Source organism: Octopus sinensis, linkage group LG19 (genome assembly GCF_006345805.1).
Source record: "Octopus sinensis linkage group LG19, ASM634580v1, whole genome shotgun sequence".
In the NCBI taxonomy this organism is placed as follows: domain Eukaryota; kingdom Metazoa; phylum Mollusca; class Cephalopoda; order Octopoda; family Octopodidae; genus Octopus; species Octopus sinensis.
Genome location: NC_043015.1, coordinates 48,084,324 through 48,110,015, shown reverse-complemented (window position 1 = coordinate 48,110,015; position 25,692 = coordinate 48,084,324). Strand labels below are relative to the sequence as shown.

The 25,692-nt window shown below is 36.5% G+C and overlaps 1 protein-coding gene across 2 annotated transcripts; it reads right to left on the bottom strand.

Annotated features, from left to right (window-relative positions):
• Nucleotides 1–502: 502 nt before the first annotated feature.
• LOC115221987 (cyclin-C) lies at nucleotides 503–24,588 on the bottom strand. Of its 2 annotated transcripts, XM_036511483.1 has the most exons (12): nucleotides 24,435–24,588; nucleotides 22,568–22,674; nucleotides 18,563–18,647; nucleotides 17,100–17,169; nucleotides 13,928–13,979; nucleotides 13,105–13,196; nucleotides 10,832–10,923; nucleotides 6,432–6,499; nucleotides 4,180–4,259; nucleotides 3,949–4,067; nucleotides 1,454–1,853; nucleotides 503–1,069 (listed from the first exon to the last, which is right to left on the bottom strand). In XM_036511483.1, the coding sequence occupies exons 1-11, from the start codon at nucleotides 24,464–24,466 to the stop codon at nucleotides 1,778–1,780; spliced, it is 873 nt and encodes a 290-aa protein (XP_036367376.1). In that variant the 5' UTR covers nucleotides 24,467–24,588; the 3' UTR covers nucleotides 503–1,069; nucleotides 1,454–1,777. The 2 variants fall into 2 exon arrangements, with proteins under 2 accessions (XP_036367376.1, XP_029647951.1); XM_029792091.2 differs by lacking the exon at nucleotides 1,454–1,853.
• Between the last annotated feature and the right edge of the window lie 1,104 nt (nucleotides 24,589–25,692).

Sequence of the window (25,692 nt, the reverse complement as noted above, 5' to 3'; positions counted from 1 at the left end):
CTGCTTGTTTTTAGCCCCTTTGAATAGGTTACAGAAGTCAAGCAATTACAACTGAGGTTTTTGTGAAAACTAATTGAGTACCTGGACCTCACACACACATGCAAAGAAGCAGTAATAGACAAGATGAAAGTTTTCATTAATTACTTTATTCCTCAAAGAAAATTACCAACAATGAAAGAAAAATAGGAAAAAATAGGAATTTATGAAAAAAACATATTTACAATGGTGTTGGTGTTATTTTTCCTGAATATACAGAAAATTATGAAATATTGACTAATGAATGTGGTCCCTTTTTGAGATGAAATGAAACTAAAATCTCATCTTCAGACGATGTGATAAATATTGACATTGGACAAAGATAACGAGTCAGTTGTTAATTACAAACGACTTACGACAATTTAAAATCTGAAGCAAAACTTATTAACGAAATGTAAAAATTGATTTTAACTTTACACCTAAAACTGAAGAGGTTAAAATAAAATATCCAAAGATCCACAGATCCGTTGCAGTTTCAGATAATCTTTGTTATTGAAGATTATTCTCTTTTGCAGTTTCTCATTTTTAATTTCACTTTGGTATTCAGACACCATAAAAACCGTCTCGTGGTTTTGGTGATGCTTTATCAACATTTATAGAAAATATAAAGCATTTTTATATTTGAGGAGAATATTCATTAAATGCTCCTAGTTAACCATAATTTACGAAAAACTTTTCAAGAATTCAGTTACTGTATTTCACATGTAAAAAGAACTTCAAATCTAGTAAGTTTTTAATTAATATCCATAATGAAGGGGTTCAGATGCATTTAAATGACTCAATATCTGCTAATTAGAAACTGTTTTTGTCAAACCATTTCAAAAATTTAATAGGTTCTGCTTTGGTTTTCGATAAGATTCTGTATAAGTTCTACAAATTCTTTGAAATAAAAAAAATAATAAATAAATAAAATGATAAAGCAACCAGCATTAGGAAGGAGAATGATGGCTGCATCAGGAGTAAGACTGCTCAAAGACCCCAGGAAGGAATTAAAAATCTTCGCTGTTACTACTGTTGCATTTTTGCTTCATTTCTGAAAAACAAACACAACAGGAAGTTATGGTGATGGGTTGAAATATTTCATTAAAAGAAAAAGACAAGACTGAAGAATTCATCTGAATTAAAATTAAAATTTTAGGAATTTTGTCAAAGAAAATTTTAAAAATTGGGATTCAGATTATTGGAATTTAGAGAAAAAAAGTCAAATTTTGGAGACAATATTTTCTCCAATTCTATTAGAATTTTCAAAAGTTAACTACAGATTCCATAATATATTTGTTTGTGGAACTCGAATGGATCAAACAAACTTTAGGCACCGCTTAACAATTTAAGCAAATATAAAACAAAAAAAAAAATTTTTTTTTTAATGAAAACTAGAATTTTGTTCTAATTGCAAACTTATTTTGGTATGACAAACCTAAATGATTCAATGCAGAGTTGACACTGACTGATAAAATGTCACTTGGTCAAACATACAATGCAGTCCATTTAGTTTCGTTAGTTTGAAAGTTCGTTTAGAGGCTTAAAAACCTGTCTAAATGTCTCACTTCTCTGCAGCATGTCATCACTGAGTACAAAATGTCTGCTTCATGACGATGATGAACAAGTTGCTCAGTTGTTGCACACAAGTTTTCAATGAGTTAGCGAGGACCATTTAATGGGAGAGTAGTAAACATGGTAGTTTGAGACTTGCTCTAAGTCAAGCTGTCTTTCCTCTATGGTGATTATAACACATTGATGCCTAACTCTGACGAGTTTGCTGGGATGGCTGCAAGGACTGACTGTTTTCCTGCCCATTTGGACCTTGTAATGCAGGCCTGAGAGAGATTAAAAAGAACAAGGATCTTAATCAATAAACAAATTGTTGCTCTTTTCTAGAAAATATCTCACTCTTACCCAACATTTTTTCACAACTTTATCTTAAATAACACCCAACTGCACAATTATTCTCCTCCTGTTTCTTCAGCCACTCAAGTTTTACAAAATAAATTAACTTTCAAACAGCATTTAAGAAAAAAAAGGAAAACCTGAAAAACATTGAAGGAACACCAATCCAGAATTTCGATTTATTATCAAATATGAAAATCTGAGTTTATTCTTCAACATAGCAAAAGCAGAGATTTTCTTAGCATTAATAATTTTGAAATGCAACTGGTACTTATTTTATCAACCCTGAAAGAATGAAAGACAAAGCTGACCTCGAGAGAATTGAACCCAGAACGCAAAGACAGACGAAGTGCTACTAAGCATTTTACCCACCATGCTAACAGTTCTGCCAGCCAATGGCACCAAATTGGTTTATTATTTGTTCCTTCTTGAACCATGCCAGGCTCATAAGGATCGGTTTCCCGGTTTCATTGGCATATAGGTTCCCCACCTGGATGGGATGCCGGTCCGTCGCAGGTGAGCTGCTAGATGCAAGAGGAAAAAGTCGACAGAAGTTCACCATTACCTTCTGCCAGAGCCGTGTGGAGCTTAGGTGTTTTAACTCATAAACACACATAGCCCAGTCTGAGATTCGAACCTTCGATCCCTCGACCATGAGTCCGCTGCTCTAACCACTAGGCCATGTGCCTCCACACATGACACCAAATTAAATTTCTGATATTAGTGAAATATAGGTGCAGGAGTGGCCATGAAGCATCACACTTGCTTTCCATACCAACAGGATGAAGAGTTCTCAACACCTTCCTCACCTCCAGAATTTAGCTCCTATTTTTATCATCATCATCATCATCTCCACTCCAGTAACTGTCTCTAATCAATTCAAAGCCACCTGTCTTACCTTTTCTTTCTCCCATTATAGATATTTGTTCCATCAAACTCTTTGTCCTCTTGTATTTAGAACAGTTGTTAATGGAACTAGAATACTAATCAACAGGAATAATACTTCTCGGCACTGAACAAACTAAATGATAACAAGTCCATGTTTTTATTATTATTATTATTATTATCACAGCAGATCATCCTGATATAGTGTGGCCTTATGTCTTCTTAAATTGTGTCCCCACAATTTTTTAAAGGAAAAATGGTATGATGCGATGAAAAGGCATTGTGGAGTTTTGTGTGGCCATCTTCCTTAATTTTCATGCACAACTTATTGCGAGATTGAGGATGACTTAATGAAAACCATTCAAATTAATAAAAACGAAAAATTCTTAATTTTTAGAAAATTAAATTAAAAAAAAAAAGCTTTCACTCACATGAAAAAAGCAAAATTAAGTCTGAGAATGATTTAGAAATAAACCAAAATAAACCAAAATGAGAACAAAATCTACAAATTCAACAAAAGTTGGGTTCAGTAGTTGTAAAATTACACTCTTAAATGAAAATAATTTTATACTGGAATAAAATTGAGTGAGAATAAAAATGTTTATTTTGATTAGATTAAGACATTATTGTGAGAAATATGCCAGATTAAATACCAGTGAAAGATTTAAAGAATACAAATGAAAAACTTGATCTTGCGATTCCTTGATACCCAACAGAATAAATGATATAATTGAGGACCAATTAATCAGATGCAGACACAAATGATTTACTATATTTTCTGTCATACAAGTCAGCATAGTACACAATATAAACAGTGAAGTATCATTACTATCTTTACAAATCTTGTTGCATTTCACATGGAACTTTTAGCCCTGTAAAACTGTCTTGGTGTATAAGCTGACCTACTATATTTTGGTTGTGAATTTTGTTCTTAAAAATTCAGTTTGTATGCTAGGAAATATGGTAAAAGAGGCAAGTACCCAGATATGTTCACATCCACATGTAGAAATATAAACATGTACTCTATACAAAACAGAAGTATGGAAAATAATATACATGAGCTATAAGGATATGAAAATTTATATGAATAAATATATCAACGATTTTTTTTAAATAAATGAGATCGAAAACATCTCTTACCTGGTTGGACTGGTCTTAGGTTTTGGCATTTTCACAAGAACTGCAATAATTTCCTTTTTTTCTTCATAATTTTTCCACAGTTCATAAAACGCTAAAATTTGTTTTGTAATTTCAAGAACCTGATGAGAGAGGGGGAGAAAAAAAAAGAAAAAAAAAAAAGGAAACGAAATTATTTCTGAAGGTGTTGATTTAAACATTTATAAATTTGTATAATTTCCAAAAAGTACTCACTTTATCCATATCAACTGAAAGTTCTGCAAACCACTGTCGCCCATCTTTGTCTTGAATTACACATGCTATATGCAAACAAGCTTTGAAAAAACAATGAGATATTAAAAGGATCATAGTCTCAAAATGTAGAAGAATTTCAAAACATAAATAGGAAAACATAAAATTTTAAATCATTAATGATTATGAATATTACAAAAGTGTGCTTCCATAGCAAGTGTTTTGATCTGAGATTGTGAGTTGAAACTAAAATGATTGCAGCACAGGAGACATAAGTTAGCCCTTCAGAAACCCATGAAGACAATTAACTCCACTTAAACGTTTGTCAGAGACCAGGTCACAAAGATTGGGGAAAGCCACAGTTGCCTTCAGGATGTTCAGAGATATCTGGTGATCAGAGACCTTGTTCTCCATCAACAAGGTGTTTGGAATAGATGTCTCCAGAACATCTTTTGAGTGAGATGGCAATACAGACCCAAAAGCAAAACCCTATGGGAACAGATAAAACCAGTAACCTACTGAAACCAAAATCAAGAGGACGAAATGGGGTTGGCTGGGACACACCTAATGGAAAGTGGTTTCCAACATTACAAGGCAAACCCCTATGATGAACACTCCATGAGAAATGGAAGTGAGACAGAGCAAAAACAACATGGAAAAAGTTCAAAGAAGCAGAAGCTCTGGCAAGAGGTTACATCCAGGTATAACTATAATCTGTTGCCAAAGAATGAGACAGATGGAGAACTCTTGTTGGTCAAAGGAATTATCACACAATGGAAATGGTATTAGCTTCCTGAACAGAAGATTATAGTTCAAGTCCCACCGCAGTCACTGTTGTTGTTGTACCAGGTTCAACCTGAAAGAGCAGACTTAGGATCAAGAGTGTTCTGTCCATAACTATCCTATACAACTTTCAGGTTTCTAAGAGGTCCAGCAATTATGTAGAGGTTGGTGGTAGTCCAGTATGACCACACTCCATGACTGCCAGGCGCAAGTCGATTACATCAACCCTAGTGCTCAACTGCTACTTATTTTATTGATCCCCTTGATAGGATAAAACATAAAGTCAACCCCAGCAGGATTTGAACTCAAAATGTAAAAGAATGCTGCTAAGCATTTTGTCCAATGTTCTAATGATTCTGCCAGCTCACTGCCTTCCCAATAATCATTCGAAATTCTTTAAACTATCTCTCTGAGAGTAATTTCCTTCTTTTTATCTTTTACATGTTTCAGTTATTAGACTGTGGCCATGCTGGGGCACAGCCTTGGAGAATTTTTAGTCAAATGAACCAGAAGCAGTACTCATTTTTTAAAGCTTGGTAGTTAGTCTATCGGTTACTTTTGCCAAACCACTAAGTTACAGGGATGTAAACAAACCAACACTGGTTATCATTGTCAAGCGGCAGTGAGTGACAAACGTACATACACACACACATATATATACAACGAGCTTCTTCCAGTTTCTGTCCATCAAATCCACTCACAAGGCTTTGGTCAGACCAAGGTTATAGTAGAAGACACTTGCTGAAGGTGTCACACAGTGGGACTGAACCTGAAACCATGTGGTTAGGAAGCAAGCTTCTTACTACACACAGCCATGCCCAACATACAAAAGTAGAATTTTGTTTGTTTGCAAATATTTGTTGATAGGAATGAGAGAAATATCCTTTAACCCTTTCGTTACCAACCCGGCCAAAACCAGCTCTGGCTCTGTAATACAAATGTCTTGTTTTCATAAGTTTTGCATTAAAATCTTCCACCAAACCTTAGTCACATTTTATGTTCCTAGCACTAGCTGAATGATAACTAAGTTCTTTTACTAAATTCTTTGTTATATTTAACCCTTTAGTGTTCAGATTACTCTGTTAAATGTAATACCTTTTCACTCAAATTGTTTTGAATTAATCATGCATTATCTTATAGCTTTGAGGTTTCAATGATGTGATTGCTTATTTTCAGAATGACATTGTAGGTTAGGAGTGAGAGGCTAGATATGGCCAGTTTGAATATAAAACATGTAGAATATATTGGGCCGGATTTGGCCGGTTTAAACACTAAAGGGTTAAGATTAATTGAAAGAAACACAGAGCATCTGAACAGAAATAGGGTAACGAAAGAGTTAAGAAACAGATTTATGAAATAAAGAAAGATTACTAACAGAATGTTACAACAAGGAATTTCTTTTATAGCAGACTTACAATGGAAATTAAGACATTGGCCGTAATGAGAAACAACAGAAATAAAAGGATACTTACCTAGGGCTATAAGATATGGTGGGTACATGAGACAGACGTCAGTTCTAAGACTATCATTTACTATTCTCCTATAATAACAGTCAATAAATAAAATAATAATAATAATAACAACAGTTGAAACAGCAGAAGTTCAGTGAGAACAAAACATTTATTTACATGATAGATACTGCTATAATAATTCTTTCTACAATACTCTTTTTACTTGTTTCAGTCATTTGACTGTGGCCATGCTGGAGCACCGCCTTTAGTCGAGCAAATCGACCCTGGGACTTATCCTTTGTAAGCCCAGTACTTATTCTATCGGTCTCTTTTGCCGAACCGCTAAGATACGGGGATGTAAACACACCAGCAATGCTAGGGGGACAAACACAGACACACAAACATATAGACACACATACATATATACGACAGGCTTCTTTCAGTTTCCGTCTACCAAATCCACTCACGAGGCTATAGCAGAAGACACTTGCCCAAGATGCCACACAGTGGGACTGAACCCAGAACCATGTGGTTGGTAAGCAAGCTACTTACCAGACAGCCACACCTGCGCCTAGGTACACAATAGGTACAAGGCTTGAAATTTGGGGAAGAGGGCTAGTTGATTTCATTGACCCCAGTGCTTAACTAGTACTTATTTGATCAACCTCGAAAGGATGAAAGGCAAAGTCAATCTCGGCAGAATCTGAACCCAGAATGTAAAGATGGACAAAATGCCGCCTAATTATTTTGTCCAGCATTTTAACGATTCTGCCAGCTCACCACCTTACACTGGTTAAGATAATATAATTATAATTAAATAAGGTTCACCTAAGGTTTTGCTGCGCCAATTTTACTCTTTTACTTGTTTCAGTCATTTGACTGCGGCCATGCTGGAGCACCGCCTTTAGTCAAGCAAAGCGACCCCAGGACTTATTCTTTGTAAGCCTAGTACTTATTCTATCAGTCTCTTTTGCCGAAACGCTAAGTTACAGGGACGCAAACATACCAGCATCGATTGTCAAGCGATGTCGGGAGGGGGGGGACAAACACAGACACACATACATATATATATACATATATATGACGGGCTTCTTTCAGGTTCTGTCTACCAAATCCACTCACAAGGCTTTGGTCAGCCCGGGGCTATTGTAGAAGACACAATGGGACTGAACCCGGTGCCATGTGGTTGGTAAGCAAGCTACTTACCACACAGCCACTCCTGCACCTAAAAGAAGGCTTTCCTATCCACGTGGGAGACGAACCCACATCCCTTTGTTAGCACTAAGTGTGTTACCTTTACACCAGTGAATCAGAGCTAAATTTGTAAAATTTGTACTGTATTTTCCAGTGTACAAGTTCAAGTAACATATAGTGTGGACATGTAGAGTAACATTCAAACATTGTCACTATGTTTCCAAATCCTGCTGCATTCCACATGGAATGTTTGGTCCTCCAAATTCATCTTGGTGTATAAGCTGACCGACCTTTTTGGGGGGCTGTAAATTTTGGTCTGAAAAATTCAACTCATTTACCTGAAAAGCACATGGCTAAATGCTTAGGGTATTTGGCTCACAATCACAAGGTTGCAAGTTCAATACCTGACAGCACATTGTATAGTTGAGCAAAAGACACTCTATTTCATGTTGCTCCAGTCCACTCAGCTGGTAAAAATGAGCTGTACCTGTTTTTCAAAGGGCCAACCTTGTCACATTCTGTGTATGTATGTCTGTGGAGTACTCAGCCACTTGCATGTTAATTCCACGAGGAGGCTGTTCCGTTGATGACATCACCTGAAACCCTTGTCATCATAACCAACAAGAGTGCCAGTGATGCTGGAAAATACAGTAAACATCAAATAAAAGAACACCTGTAGCACATAAGGGCTAAATATGTGTCCTCAGGTAGCAACACAGACTATCCTATTTATGATAGAAATGGAGAGAATAGCCTCAGCTAAAAACTTTTATCTCTCTTTCTTTTACTCTTTTACTTGATTCAGTCCTTTGACAGTGGCCATGCTGGAGCACCACCTTTAGTTGAGCAAATCGACCCCAAGACTTATTCTTTGTAAGCCCAGTACTTATTCTATCATTCTCTTTTTGCCGAACCGCTAAGTGACGGCAATGTAAACACACCAGCATCGGTTGTCAAGCAATGCTAGGGGTACAAACACAGACAAACAAACACATACACACACACATATATATACATATATACGACGGGCTTCTTTCAGTTTCCGTCTACCAAATCCACTCACAAGGCATTGGTCGGCCCGGGGCTATAGCAAAAGACACTTGCCCAAGATGCCAAGCAGTGGGACTGAACCCGGAACCATGTGGTTGGTTAGCAAGCTACTTACCACACAGCCACTCCTGCGCCTATATATTTAATCTTTTTTTTTCAAATTTTATTTGTCCCATCCATTTGTTGATAATTTCTTTTAAAGTAATTGCTTTTCCAGTTGGATGACCTTCCGACTTGCTAACCTACTTAACCATAAGAGAAAAAAAACAAAAAAAACAGTGCAAACCTGTTTAATGTCAGTCAAGCTTTCTAGAACGGGGTCAAGCCACAATGATTCTAGTAGTAAACTTTGAAATTACAAGCATATGCTTAGTAATCCAGCATGCTAAACTGACAACCAGTCACTGTTGTATTCAATAAAAAGGTAGCCTTTTCATTCTCAAAATGACTAACTTGTTATTGAATATAAAAAAATGTTTTAAGACAACCCCACCCACCAAAATACCTATTCAGCTTTTAACTTTTACATCCTACTTTAAACAACTACTTACTCCACCAATATCACCATATTTAAATAATATAACATACTATGGATAGAAGACACATGGTTTAGTGGTTAGGGTCTTTTACTGTTTTATTTGTTTCAGTTATTTGACTACAGCCATAACTGGTGATCCCCACCCCGACCTTTCTCTTACCTGTCTCTTTATGAAGCCATTCTACAACCATTTACACTTAAGTTATTGTTGTCACACCTTCAATGTTTGATATTGTAAACACAAATTTGTATATGATTGTTAGAAACAAATTTTATTTTAACCCCTTCATTACCAACCCGGCTGAAACTGGATCTGGCTCTGAGTACAAATATCTTGTTTTCATAAGTTTTGAATTAAAATATTCCACCAAACCTTAGTCACAATTTATGTTCCTAACACTAGCTTAATGATAACTAAGTTATTTTACTAAATTCTTTGTTATATTTAAAGTAATTGAAAGAAACACAGAGCATCTCAACAGAAATATGGTAACAAAAGGGTTAAAATAGAGAAACAATTCTTAACCCTTTCAATACCAACCTGGCTGAAACTGGCTCTGGCTCTGAGTACAAATGTCTTGTTTTCATAAGTTTTGAATTAAAATCTTCCACCAAACCTTAGTCACAATTTATGTTCCTAACACTAGCTGAACAAAAGGGTTAAAATATATAATAGAGAACAATTCTTAATCAAACCAGTAATTTAATCCCTTAGCACTGAGATGACTGGCAAATGTAATGTTTGTTTATTCAGTTTTGAATTAATCATGCATTATTTTGTAGCTTCAAGATTCCATATCATCATTTTGTTTTAATGTCCACATTTCTATGCTCACATAGGTTGGACAGAATTTGCAAAGGCAGATTTTTACAGTCAGATGTCCTACTTGTTGCCAACCTTCACTTATTTCCAAGCCAGGTAATATTTCCCCCATGGCCAGACAGGTTTTTGCGGAATACTTGAAGCATTGTGTATTGTTTGTGAAATATAATGTTTTGAATGACACAATTCAGAGTGGACTATAATAACTGTTATGATTTAATTATTCATAGTCTGATATGATATAATATCCTCAGTTTAACATTCCATTTCCCAAGCTTGTATGTATCAGGCATTGTAGGGTTTGATGTTTGAGGCTGGATCTGGCCAGTTTGAATATAAAATGCGTAGAATATTTGAGACCGTCATGGTCAGTTTAAATCAGTGGTTTCCAAAGTGGGCAGTGGAAAGATCCAGGGTACATTGAAGAAAAGTGAAATGATAATGGGGTGGCCAAAACGGGGTAACAGATGTAAAAAAATATATACATATTAATAAGTTAATTAGGTTTAAGTTATATTTGTGAAATACAGTTGTTTTGAATTTGCTGGAGAAAGTGGTCTACATTTGTGGTGAGGAGTGGGGCGCTAGGAATGTGGCCTGGATGCCAAGTGGGCAGCAGCCTGAAAATGTTTGGGAACTACAGGTTTAAGTGATAAAAGTTTAAAATGTTTCTTGACTGAAATTAGTTACTTTTACATGTTATCTCTCAAGAAAGGATTTTACATTCATCAGACATTGACACTGAATCCTGCTAAATGTATACAAAAGATGTTTATTATAAGAGAAACTAAACGCTAAGAAATAGTGAAGCCTTACCATGCAACAGGTAGTAGGTTGTCATCTTGTCCAAGGTCAGCACAATATTGTATGAGAGGTCGATACGGATGATAAAGAACCAAACAGCAATCCTAGGGTAAAATAAACATAAATATATATATGTGTGTATATATGGTTTTATATGTATATGTGTGTGTATGTATGTATGCATGTATACCGTAAAAACCCATGTAATTGAAGCATTTTCCCGCAAAAATAAAAATAAACTTTAGGGGGTGCGTAAATTACATAAGTAGATCATTGCCAGAATTTTTCTTAGAAATTCTTTTGATGAAATAAAATGTAAAAATTCACACTAGAAGTTGACTCATTTAATTGCCAGAATAGATTTCTACAGAGAAAATAATGGCTTAAATACACATAACTAAGTTGACTTTTATTTATGCTGGACAGTATAATGCTTACTTTTTCTGTATAAATTTACTAAAACCATTAAATGCTTAACTAGTTTTTGAAGCCTGATGTTCATGCTGGTAAACATGGTCCAGGCCATATTTTACATTGCTTGGAGCTTCTACCTATCGCAATGGAACATATATTTAATTTCTCTTTTGCAGTAAACGATTCATAAGTTCTTCTGACAATAATGGTAATGGCAAATTTTAAAGTTTGCTTGACATTTTATAAGTGTGAAAGGGATTAAAATTTCAATACTCCATATCAAAGGTTCCGACAAAAACAGGCAGAAAAGAATTCTGTTTACATAATCAGTTTGATCGGTCACCTTCCTCTGTCGGTTGAGCAAAGTGTCAGCCAAGCTTAATTTGCAAAACCTGTGTGTATTTATCAGTTTTGTTTTTGTTGGTAATTCTTATCAACAACTTTTCCTGGGATCGTGATTTGAGAATACATACAGCAGTATTCTAAAGATCAGACATAATCTCTTGTGGGCAAGAAATGTAAAATAAAGTTTACGATAAACAACACAAACACTTTGTAATTTAATAGCTTTCAATGTGATACCTGTTAAACAGAAATTATTTTTATTTAGTGAAAATTTATTAAATCTAATCATAAGTAAGTGAAATTATGCTAAATACAACTAAAATGAAGACCATTTTTTCCCTGCCTGTATTGGCAATTCTGAAAACTTTTGGGTGCGAATTTTACATGAGTAGAAGCTTTTTTTTAATAAATTTTATCCTGAAAATCACCTGTGTAAATTACACAGGTGTGCAAATTACATGGGTTTTTACAATATATATGTGTGTGTGTGTATGTATGTATATGTCATCATCATCATCATTTAACATGTTTCCCATGCTGGCATGGGCTGGGTGGTTTGATAAGAGCTGGCCAGCTGGAAAGCCAACTGGGCTCTAGTCTGCCTGCTTTGGCATGGTTTCTGTGGCTGGATGCCCTTCCTAATGCCAACCACCTTACAGAATGTGCTGGGTACTTTTATGTGACACCAGCACAAGTGCTACATGTGGTTCAGGCATAAGCGCTTTTTATATGGCACCAGCACGAATGTATATAGAGGTACAGTAGAGGACATTTACTTGTGGTGCTACACAGTGGTACCGAGCCTGAAACTACGTGGTCAGCAAGCAAACTTCTTAACCCGCACAACCATATACACAAATTTTAAACTGTGTAACCAGCTAAACAGAAAACTCTTGCAACATCAGTCACTGAAAAGACACTATGTCATGGCTGCAAGATGAGGCTGGCATGCACTTTTAAGCACTTTTTTCGCAAAAATAAAAATAAACTTTAGGGGGTGCGCAAATTACATAAGTAGATCGTTTCCAGAATTTTGTTTAGAAATTTTTTTGTTGAAATAAGACAAACAAAACGTAAAAATTCATACCAGAAGTTGACTCATTTAATGTCAGAATAGATTTTTACAGAGAAAATAATGGCTTAAATACGCATAACTAAGTTGACTTTTATTTATGCTGGATGGTATATTGCTTACTTTTTCTGTATAAATTTACTAAAACCATTGAATGGTTAACTAGTTTTTGAAGTCTGATGTCCATGCTGGTAAACATGGTCCAGACACCTGCCAGTGAGGAAGTCCAATAGACTAAAATCACATCATCTGGCAGCTCCAGTGCCCATAACAGACTCCCCCCCGTCTATGATATATATCTATGCTTTTATGCCCCATGTAACCACATGAGGAACCCTTAAGGCTTAATACCAGGGTATTCAGTGTTCTAACAAAACACATGTTTAAGATGGATATAAAGATTGCCTTTTCATAAAAGAAAGTTACAATGTGAAAATAAAATTATTTTACTTACCATCATTTCTAATAAATAAAACTCACACTCTAAAACACTATTTATACGATAAGGGTATTCTTGGGTATAAGCATGAGAGAACTTGGTTTTCACTGAAACAAAAAATTAAATAAATTGGCAAAAAATTCTTCAAATATTTGATAATAATTAAAAACGTGAAGTCTGACCAATAGCCAGGTTGTATTTCAACCATAGAGCTCCTACAAAACTGTTGACCACTAGCATCTCACAACATCATACTTCTAAACAATATATATATAGGGGAATTACAACCGTGTTTCATGGTCTGCCACCACAACAGCTCCTTTATAGGATCCAGTTAGCTCAAGACATCACCAGGAGGAATCACATCCGGTTTTGGCCCCTACTCCTCTACCGTTTTGACATGGCAGGGCCCCCTCCTTTTGGAGGTGTCTTCAGCTCTGGTGTTGGGTGCATGTCTTCTTTCTTCTGTTCTCTTCGATGTATCGTCAGCGAGTGTCAGCCGGTGACTGACTGTCTTGTCAAATTTCTCCCTTTAAATACCTGCCGCATAGGCTCCAGCATAATATAATATATATATTATAATCTAGGGTATCTAAGAGATACCTCCACACTGGAAATAGCAGTCAAAACTTGACTCTAAAACCACGTTAAATGTTCATATATGTTCTATGAATCAGCTGAATAGGGAAAACTTATTTAACTAAATCCCACAAAATTCTTGATGTTTTCAAAATTAATTAAAACATTTGAAGTATTTCATTAAAATATGATCTCAAACATATTTGAAACAACTCGTATCTGTTGAATAAATAATTTTCAATGGTTTCTCTATACTTACCAACGTTCTGACAAGTAGTCATAAGCTTGTTATTTGATATTACTCCAAATTCCTAATAATCGGAGGAAGATAAAAAAAAAAAAAACAGAATTTAGCAACGATATTTTATAATTATCAAAACAAAACAGTTTTCCTAAATTTCAACCTTTCTTTGTTTTATTATCCTTTGTTTTTCTGGACCCGTATCAGTTGAAGGGATCACACTAGGAAAACTCCTATCTTGCATTATTTCATCTATGGGATTTAATGAAAAGATTTCTCTGGTCTTTCTCTGCCTCATCCCAACACCACCATACAAACATGGCCATCTTTCATGAATAAATTAGCCAAAATACTTGTTTTCTCATCTCTTGTGCACTCAACCATTTTTGCATGATACATCCAAAACTATATTTGTTCCTCTCAATAAGGGCAGGTTTCTATTTATTTGTCATCAAGAGACACTATTTACCTAAATTTCATCACAGCTACATAACCAACAGTCAAAACTAGTCTTACTTTCATCACTAAATAATACCTAAAAATCACACTATCTTCTGATGAATTTTTAAGTTTGTTCAAAAGTCTTTTGGATCTGATTAAACAGTTTTCTTTTGTTTTTCTGACATGAACTGACCTCTCCTCATCATGTAAGATTTTTATCTGATGTCTTCACGCAAAACATTTCTGATTGCTTTTTCTGACACACAAACTATTTTTGCAGTTGACCTCATTGATTTTCCTGGATTGTCTTCAATGTTTTGCTTAACTTCCTGAATAAATTGAGGTGTCCTGATAAAATCAGAGCATTTGGAATGTTTTTACATTTTGTTACAGATAATACACTTCCATCTTCTTTCTCTAACTTACACTGAATCTTGTAGACAAAAGATCTTGTAACTTTCAGAAAACAAAGAAATTTCAGAAACTTTATTAGTTTTGTTATAAGACAAACTGACTAAACCATAGCAATAAATAATTTCGTTTCTTTTCTTGAAACAACCGTCTCAACTAATCATGATGGCACAGAGTAGAAAGAGTTGCAAATACAAATATTGGTATACAGTAAGCAAAAGCCAGCAACCGAAGGTACCTGTTACCGACATGGGTCATACGGCAACAATGCTGTATGTCAAAGATTACAGTGAAACCCAAGTACCGTATTTCCTGACATTAATTGAAGCAGTATATAGTGTAAACATTCAAACATCAACACTGTCTTTCCAAATTCTGTCGCATTTCACAGGGAATTTTTGGTCCTATAATGTAGTCCTGACGTATAAATCAACCTGCCGTCTTTGGGCTGTAAATTTTTGTCTGAAAAGTTTGACTTGTACGCTAGAAAGTATGGTATTCATCTTTTGAACCAAATCTACCAAATCCTCACAATGATACAACTAAATTACTGAAAATTCATATGCCCATTCATTTTTGTGTTCATTTTCCTATGCAAGAATAAGTTAGATGAATATGTTGCTATTTGATAACCAAATTAAGTCTTCAGTAATTATCAGCTTTTAAATATTTAAGTTATTCTTTAATCACTGTAAAATAAAATAGACAAGTAATGTGGTATTTGAATAAAACTAGGGGAGACAGGACCCTGTTAATGTAGTTATATGTCTGATATTTCTTCAAAATAATCATCATCATAGAACCCAACTTGTTCAAATCCACATGACCCTGTTCCCCCACCCATCTCTATCCCCCATGTCACATGCTAATTTCTCATGGCAACATCCTGATTCATTCAATCATTATTTGCTATAGGTCATCACAAAGCCATTAATGCAATTATAACCATCATCATCACTACCACCACAAGTATACAGGGTGTGGACAGTATTTGAGGACAGATTTATGGTTTTAAAAAAACGCTTATATAATAACAGGAAAAGAAAAATGTATTTTTGTAAAAATAATAAACAAAGTTAAATTATCAATTTAATAATTTCATTCAATAAAACCACCATAAGCATCAATAACTGCCTCTACGTGGGGTCCAAATTGCTTACAAGCTCAGATTAAGTGGTCCTTGTTCATATCAGACATGACTCAAACTATGGTGGCTTTCAAAGAATCTTTGACATTTTCCGCAATAATGTTCCATACATAGTAGTTCAGTGGATTGAGATCTGGAGAGTTAGGAGGCCTAATGTTGGGGGTGATGTGATCATGTAAATCGGCCATCAATTCTTTTCTCATTTAAGCCTTGTGTGATGGTGCAGAGTCTTTTTGAAAGACATAAGACCTTCCATTGCATACACTGTTGATCCAAGGCTTAACAACTTTATCCAGAACCTCAATATATGCAGCAGCATTCACCCTAAGGCCTTGTGGGGAAAAAAGTGAGGATGCATTACGTCCTTTATTGCTAACAACACCCCAGACCATGATACTTGCAGGAAATTTTGTGTGCATTACTCTTGGAATCTCAGAAGGGTCTGCACATAGCCATCTGTCATTTCTTCTGTTAGTTTTCTGGTCCTGGTCAAATCACACTATTTTCTGATGAATTTTTAAGTTTGTTCAAAAGTCTTTTGGATCTGATTAAATAGTTTTCTTTTGTTTTTCTGACATGAAAGATTTGTATCTGATAGCTTTGTGCAAAACATTTCTGATTGTTTTTTCTGACACACAAAATATTTTTGCAGTTGACCTCATTTATTTTCCTGGATTATCTTCAATGTTTTGCTTAACTTCCTGAATAAATTGAGGTGTCCTGATAAAATCAGAGCATTTGGAATGTTTTTACATTTTGATACAGATAATACACTTCCATCTTTCTCTAACTGACACTGAATCTTGTAGACAAAAGATCTTGTAACTTTTAGAAAACAAGAAATTTCTAAATCACCATGCTTAGCCTTCAAAGCCCCAATCACAGCATGCCTTTTCGTTTCATTAGTAAGCATAGGGGCTGTCATTGTTATTTTCTGAAATAGAAGTTCAATAAAAATAATGACTAAAAATGCATGTGTCCTCAAATACCGTCTGCACCATGCAGTATCACTAACCAACTGCTTCTCTTTTCTCCACCAATGACCAGCAAAGCCAACTTTCCTTTCTCAAATGGTGTCTGACATTTTAGTAAGTTTATTGTAAAATTACTTTTCTTTGACAAAAATTATTTTTCTTTTCTAGGTCACATTCCAAATGAGAAATAAATGGAATAATCGACAAGGTCACTCACCTCAACTTTGGAAGCTAAAAAAATACATGTTGGAGCCATTAACCATGGATCAATAGACCGGAGGGAATTCCTGGAAATAAAAATAGTAAAAGACATAACTGAAAATTGTCCTTAATGTCTATGGAATCTATTCTAGTAATTTAGGAAAGCTGATTAAATCTGATTTATTTTATTCAGTAAAATATTCAGAAATGTTCCTTGTTTTGCTAAGCTACTCACCAAATATATCAGAAATTTTTCTTCTATTTAATGAAATATTTAAAACAGAACTTAATTCTTTACTTTATTGAAGTGACAATTTTTATTCCTGATTTCACAATATAACAATTGTCAATCTAGAACCATTATCTTGCAATGCTCCAATCATTCATTTCTCTTATCTTCTGCCTCTTGCTTACCGTTTATGACTATCAGGAATGAACATTATTAGGTCAGTACTTCCTTTTAATATAACATTTCTGGCTTTTCCTCCCAATTGTAGTGCCACATAAAAAACACTCAGTACACTCTGTAAAGTGGTTGGAATTAAGAAAGGCATACAAAGGTGGCAAGTTGGCAGAATCATTAGTACGCCAGGTGAAATGCTTAGCAGTATTTCATCTGTCTTTATGTTCTGAGTTCAAATTCTGCCAAGGTTGATTTTGCCTTTCATCCTTTCAGGGTCGATAGACGTTTTTGAAATGGCTATTACTCAGCCCCAATGGTCCATGGTGTCTTAGCATTTTTCTTTCTTTTCAGGTAAAGCCACGGAGCTGTGGACGATAGAGCATCGCATGTTTGCCTACAACAGTTACGCATCAGACAAGCTTTGATATGGAGTCTGAATCACTCTGTTCAGACACATTCCACTGAACTTGGCATCGCTAATTGATCAGTAAGGTATATTTTGCATCAAGACCTGCATTTCTACCTGCACAAATTGGTCATTGGGCAACAGGTGAAACCATGGGACTATGCACAAAGCAATGCTAGAGAGAGTGGAGGCCAACTTCCAAGAATGCCTTCAGAAATGCATCAATGAAAACGGACACCACATGATGGATGTTGTTTTCCACACTTGATTTTGACAAATGCTAATTCAATACAAACACATTGATGTCAATTAAATTTATTTGTATCTACAAATAATGATTTTGTGAATTTTTCATTCAAAAACGTCCATCCTCTTTGTCCCACCCTGTACTTAACTCTTTAGCATTTAAACCAGCCATATCCAGCCAAAATACTTTACATGCTTTATATTCAAACTGGCCCCCTCACAGCTACTCTACAATGTTGTTTTAAAAATAAATTATCTTGTAGCTTCAAGAGTTTACAATCTGGTAGTTTATGATTAATTCCAAAATTCCAAGCAATGTGAATAAATAAGCATTACATTTGATAGAATAATCTGAAAGCTAAAGGGTTAAGTCTAAACACAGAAAACAAGTTATGCCATAAAAGTATGAGAGTGGAAACCTTACCTCGCATAAAATCTCTTGAAATACACAGTTGCTGAAGCTATCACTTGTTGGCGCATCTTCAGCTGTTCTCCTAATGCTTGGATAACTAAAATATGAAATATATAATGTCTAGATTGTTATAGATCAGTATCTCAGTTTTGTGGAAGAGGTAGACCTAGGAAGGTGTGGAATGAAGTGGTGAAAAGGGATCTTTGGATGCTGGGCCTCAATGAGGAAATGACAAGGGACTGGGAGTTGTAGTGATTTCCTGTACTTGAGATGTGCCATCATCATCATCGTTTAGCGTCTGCTCTCCATGCTAGCATGGGTTGGACGGTTCAACTGGGGTTTGGGAAGCCAGAAGGCTGCACCAGGCTCAGTCTAATCTGGCAATGTTTCTACGGCTGGATGCCTTTCCTAATGCCAACCACTCCATGAGTGTAGTGGGTGCTTTTATGTGCCACACGAGGCTGGCAAACAGCCACGATCGGATGGTGCTTTTTATGTGCCACCGGCACGGGTACCAATTTAAATAAAATCAGTCTTCCATACATACAGGCTTGTCCTTTCCAGGTGCCAATTCCACATAAAATACATTCGTGCCAATGCTGCATAAACACTCCTGTGTAGTGGCACGTCATAAAAAGCACCCAGCACACTTTGTAAAGTGGTTAGCATTAGGAAGGGCATCCATCCATAGAAAACATGCCACAACAGACAATTGGAGTCTGGACAGCTCCTTGGCCAGCCAGTGCCTGTTAAACCATCCAACCCATGCCAGTATGGAAAATGGACATTAATCAATGTTGATGATGATGATGATGGATAGTTAGATCCTGTCTCCTTTAATTAATACTAGGCATAGCTGTGTGGTAAGAAGCTTGCTTCTCAACCACATGGTTCTGCGTTCGGTCCCACTGCATGACACCTTGGACAAGTTTCTTCCACTATAGCCTTAGGCTGACCAAAGGTTTGAGTGGATTTGGTAGACAGAAACTGAAAGAAACCTATTGTGTATGTATGTATGTATATGTATGTATATATATATATATATATATATATATATATATATATATATATATATACACACACACACATATATATGTATATTTACATATAAGAGAACAAAGTGCACATACGCCGCTATATATATACATATATGTATATATTTGTGTGTTCCCCCCTCCACCACTTGACAACTGGTGCTGGTGTGTTCACAGCTCCAGAACATTTGGTTCAGCAAAAGAGACTGATAGAATAAGTACCAGGCTTAAAAAAATATATATCTATAAAAATATCTATATATATACATACATATATATATATATATATATATACAGCAGTGATCGTTACCAGCATTGCCTTACTGGCACCTATGCCGGTGGCATGTCTAAAAGATTCGTGCGAGGTTGTTGCCAGTACCACCTGACTGGCCCCGTGCCAGTGGCACGTAAAAGCACCCACTACACTCTCGGAGTGGTTGGCGTTAGGAAGGGCATCCAGCTGTAGAAACTCTGCCAGATCAAGATTGAAGTTTGGTGCAGCCATCTGGTTTGCCAGTCCTCAGTCAAATCGTCCAACCCATGCTAGCATGGAAAGCGGACGTTAAACGATGATGATGATGATGAGTAAAAAAGTTTAAAAAATTAAAATCTTTCACAACATATTGCTTGAAGAGAAAACACTAGAATCTTTTTAGGAGTCTGTCCCAAAACTAGACAAACCAACATGACCAAAAAATGGTTGTAAGAAACACAGTTGCAAGAGGTGTCATCTCAAAACTTTTCAATAAGACAACCGTCATTATAAAGCTGATGTTTGGAGTATAAAATTAACATGAAATTTTAATGGAATATTTTCATTCAGATTCTTTGTTTTGGGAAGTTATTGGTGACCCTGTAAGTGCTAGTGCCACTTAAAAAGCAACCAGTCCACACTGTACAGTGGCTGGCATTTGGAAGGGCATCCAGCTGTAAAATCCATGCCAAAACCGACCTTGCCTGTTCTGGTGCCACGTAAAAAGCGCTTGGCCAACTGTGTGTGGCGGTTGGTGTTAGGAAGGGCATCCAGCTGTATAAACCACGCCAAAACAGACACAGAAGTATAGTGCAGTCTTCTGTCAGGCCAGCTCCTGTCAAACTGTCCAACCCATGCCAGCATGGAAGGAGGACATTAAACAATGATACTCTTTTATTTGTGTCAGTCATTTGACTGTGGCCATGCTGGAGCACCACCTTTAGTTGAGCAAATCAACCCCAGGACTTATTCATTGTAAGCCTAATACTTATTCTATCAGTCTCTTTTGCCGAACCGCTAAGTTACGGAGACGTAAACACACCAGCATTGGTTGTCAAGTGATGTTGGGGGGGGGACAAACACATATATATATACATATATACGACAGGCTTCTTTCAGTTTCCGTCTACCAAATCCACTCACAAGGCTTTGGTTGGCCGAAGGCTATAGTAGAAGACAGTTGCCCAAGGTGCCACGCAGTGGGATTGAACCCGGAACCATGTGGTTGGTAAGCAAGCTACTTACCACACAGCCACTCCTACGCTAATGATGGTGACTCTAAAACCAAATTTGCATCATAGAAGCAAGGGCAGTTTCAGGTAGGTTGGTATCAAAAGGGTTAAACAAAACAAACATGATTTAATAATTTCACAACAATTTTTATTGGATCAACATCAACAACCACCAGCTCACATTTTTTAAATACTTATTATGCATCATTAAGCAGCAAAACATAAGTGAGTGCTGTATTGAATCTCATGGCTCAAGAGGGCCAGTCATAAGTGACTGGGATCATAAAATTTCCCCTGAATGAGATGCTGAGTAGACTGAACAATGAAATGAAGCGTTTTACTCACAACATTGTCTGGTCTCGAAATTGAAACCACAATCTTGCAGCTGTGAGTGCAACAATCTAACCACTAGGCTACACACACACCACCCAACACATAAATATACTAATATAGTTTCCAAATATTACCAACCAGCACTATGACCCAACAACGCCGGGTCATAGTGCTAGTGCATGCATATACAGCTGCGTGCGTGCGCACATACACGCGAGTACTGTCCAAATCTCCAACCAATCACATACAGCTAGCTGGCATTCAATTGGCATATCAAGTTTCGGGCATTTTGATTGGGTTTTGGATAGAGAATTCACAAAAAAGTCACTTCCATTGATTTTTTAATGGCTTTGCGGAGTGACTGGGGAAATGTAAAGATGTGTACGACCACCCTTGGACGGTTTTGAATGACCATAGAAAGTGCGAGCCCTCTAACTGAAAAATTGTGGATTTGTATAAAGGACACACACACACACAGACATTTTGCCGTTTATATATATAGAGATGCTTTCAACAGATCTGGCTTTTCAAACCAGTACAAAAAGTGTGGGAAATAACTTGTAAATGATTTATAAGGAAACTATTTAATATTACAACTGTAAGCAATACCTGATGAGGATAAATGGATTGAAAGCATGCAGTAGTTGTTGTTCTTGGCCTAATATAAATATTTTAAAGTTACAACACCTAAGTTCAAATCTTGCCAAGATCAACTTTGCCTTTCATCCATTCAGGGTTTACAACATAAAACACAAGTCGAGTACGAGGGTAGATCTGGTTTCCGGTTTCCTTGGCGTATAGGTTCCCCACCTGGACAGGACGCCAGTCCGTCGCAGGTGAGCTGCAAGATGCAGGAGGATAGAGTGAGAGAAAGTTGTGACGAAGGAGTCAGCAGAAGTTTGCCATTATCTTCTGCCGGAGCTGCGTGGAGCTTAGGTGTTTTGCTCATAAACACACACATCGCCCAGTCTGAGATTCGAACACGCGATCCCTGCTCTAACCACTAGGCCATGTGCCTCCACTCTACTGGATTAGATGTAATTGACCCATCTCTTCCCTTCCCCCCAACTGCTGCCTTTGTGTCAAAATGAGCAAGACTTATTCTAAAGAAAGACTAAATAGGTTTAACCATGCAATAAGCATTAAGTTTTCTCGCAAAACTCACAATTTGAGTAAAAAACCATGATTTTCTGATATTCATCTTCACTGAGGACTTTCAGATCAGCTTGCCTTTCTCTGAGGATGTCTTGTCGGTCCAGCAGCCACTGCTGGCTAATAAGGAAAAAAATGTAAACAATTAGAATTGAATATAAAAACAGCAAGATGAAATTAACAAGTATAAAATTCATTCAAAGTTTCACAGGATAAAAGCAGTGTAGAATAAAGCTTGCCTTTCTAACAAAATTTACAAGTTGTAATAAAATTATCACATTATGCAATTAATCTAGCTGCCTGAAGATGACAAAAACTGAACCTAAAAACAGAAAGGTCAGTGGGTAAGTTTACAAAAGTGTTAAACAGAGTACAGTGAGTAACAGATGGTTAAAGATGAGAACAAAGGTGAATGCAGTGAATGGTGAACACGGAGGGGGGTGTAGTCAATGGTGAATGGCAGTCTAGGGGTAAAGGTAAATGAAATAGGAATGGGTGGGTGAGAAGCTAAGTGGTAGTACAAAAAAGGTGTGGGAGGAGAGCAACAGTATAGTAAAATCGTAGGGGGATGGAAAATAGGGAGATGGTGAAATGTATGCGGGGGGGGGGAAGAAAGCGATGAACCGTGACAGAGACACGTAGGGGCGGATACAGTAAGTGACGAACAATGATGAGAGTATTCATAGGAAAGGTTCATTCAGTGGAAAATAAAAAGATGACACTGAGAATGCAAGAGGAGTGACAAAGGAGGGCACAACTTAAATTACAGAGGACCCAATGCACCTACGTAACGATGTTACAGTGCACACTCGGTAGGGTTAGGGTTAAGACTTAGTGTTAGGGTCAGGGTTACATAGATGCGTCGGAACCTCTGCATTTAAGTAGTACCCAAAAGGAAGTGTTTCCAAGGAGAGGCATGGTGCAGTAATTAATAGAATAATAGAGAGGGCGGCGAGCTGGCAGAAACGTTAGCACGCCGGGCGAAATGCGTAGCCGTATTTCGTCTGCCGTTATGTTCTAAGTTCAAATTCCGCCGAGGTCGACTTTGCCTTTCATCCTTTCGGGGTCGATAAATTAAGTACCAGTTACGCACTGGGGTCGATGTAATCAACTTAATCCCTTTGTCTGTCCTTGTTTGTCCCCTCTATGTTTAGCCCCTTGTGGGTAATAAAGAAAACAATTAATAGAATAATAGAGGCGGGGGAAGGGAGATGAGTTGTGGGGAACGCTTCACAGGGACAGACTGAACGCAGGAGAACTGTCATAAGCGATATGCTTTTGTGTCTGCGTGTTTTGTCTGCTTGTCTTGACATCGCTTGATAGCAGTAAACAAGCGTCACCATATAACCGGTGTCGTTCTTTTCTCCAACCGCCATGAAAATATGTTAGGCTATGGGGAAATAACGCCTTGCCTAGTAACAGGAGAGGGTTGGCGACATGAAGAGCATCTGTCTGTAGAAAATCTACTCCAGTTTCCGTATGGCCCATGCAAGCACAGGAAAGTAAGTAGACGTCAAAAGGAAGACGATTTTTTTCACACACACATACATATTAGACACATGTATGCGTGTGTGTATGTGTTTATTACAAGCACGCACACATAAATTCACACGCGTTATATGTATGTAATGTATATATGTATGGGTGGATATATATACACACACACATGTGTGAGAGCGGGGTACACATATGTTATAAGCAGACCAAATTGACATATATAGCGTCGGCTTGCGAATTAACGAAGCCGATTATATCCATAGATATAAATATATATATTAGCAGTATGGACATATGAAAAGGTACATAGAGAGCTACCTACAAAAGATAAAAAAAAAAACATTAATTACAGATGAAGGCAAAAAATGTAAGGGTATACTTACTAATGAGAACTTTGCCAGAAATTACCGGCCATTGTGCATTCTAATGGAACTCTTTTAAGATAAAGGGAATAATGGTCCCCTGCCTATTCTTATTTATCTCCCTCTTCTTGCTCGCTCTTTATGTCTCTTTCTCTCTCTCGTTCTCTATTCTATGTTTCTCTCTCTTTCTCTTTATCTGACACCCCCTCTTTCACATTCTCTTCTCTTTCTCTTTCTCTCTCTCTCTCCATCTTGTTTGTTTACCATTTCACTTTCTGTCAAAGATCTTCACTTTTAATTCTTTTTACTGTTTCTCTGTTTACGTAGGCTTTTTTTTTCCAAATATGTTTAGAACCCGAATTTTAAAAGAATGTCTCGAAAATCAATAACATGAAATAAAATACTGCGTTTCCCAACGAAACATTTCCTGCCTCTTAATACTGTTCAAAATCCAATTGCTTTGCTATTAATGTCAATAGATAATATAATGGTTCTCTACAGACGTGTTCTGCTCTATTCCTGTAAAATAAGATTAAAGAATTATGACATATTCGAGTATCAGACTTTCCATTTCGTTTGTTGATAATAAAATGCACCTCTCGGAAACGACAAATGCAGAAATTTTGGAATCAAAACGACTCTTTTCGCGACAAATGTCGCAATATTTTTTATTGAAAGAAGCGGAAGAAAATTCCACGAAGGTCTACAGAATATACGGTAAATACAAATGGAATAAACGGGAAATATTTTGCGTAAATTGAAAAATTTCTGCCGATAGTGATATTGCTTAGATATGAGAAAACAAGAAAATATACATCAAGTTATTATATTTTAACTGTTGTGGGAGATGGCTTGTAGCAAAAGAATAAAAAAAGTAATATTGTTTTATTTTTATTTTTCAAAAGTCTTTGAGTAAAAAGGAGATAATCGGTCCATCTTGAGAGCTGAATTTACAACACTGAAGGTTGGACATGATGTTTAAGATTAGATTTTATCTCTCTAAGATACATTTGAAAGTTTTTGAATGAACGAAAAACTCCATTTTAAGTAAGTTTGTTAAAGAAAGCAGGGCAGAGACCGTAACTTCTATTAGCTCTTCCTTTCAAATGTGGGTGATATCAGGAGGACGAAGGGGTGGGTGGAAGATTTCAGCTGGTTGTATAGCGTGAAAAGAGGGATCAATGGTCAGATCAGCGTTTTGTTTAGTATTTGGGAAATGAGATACACTGAAAGGTGTGCGTAGGATTTCAGCTGGTTGTATAGAGTGAAATGGGTTGGT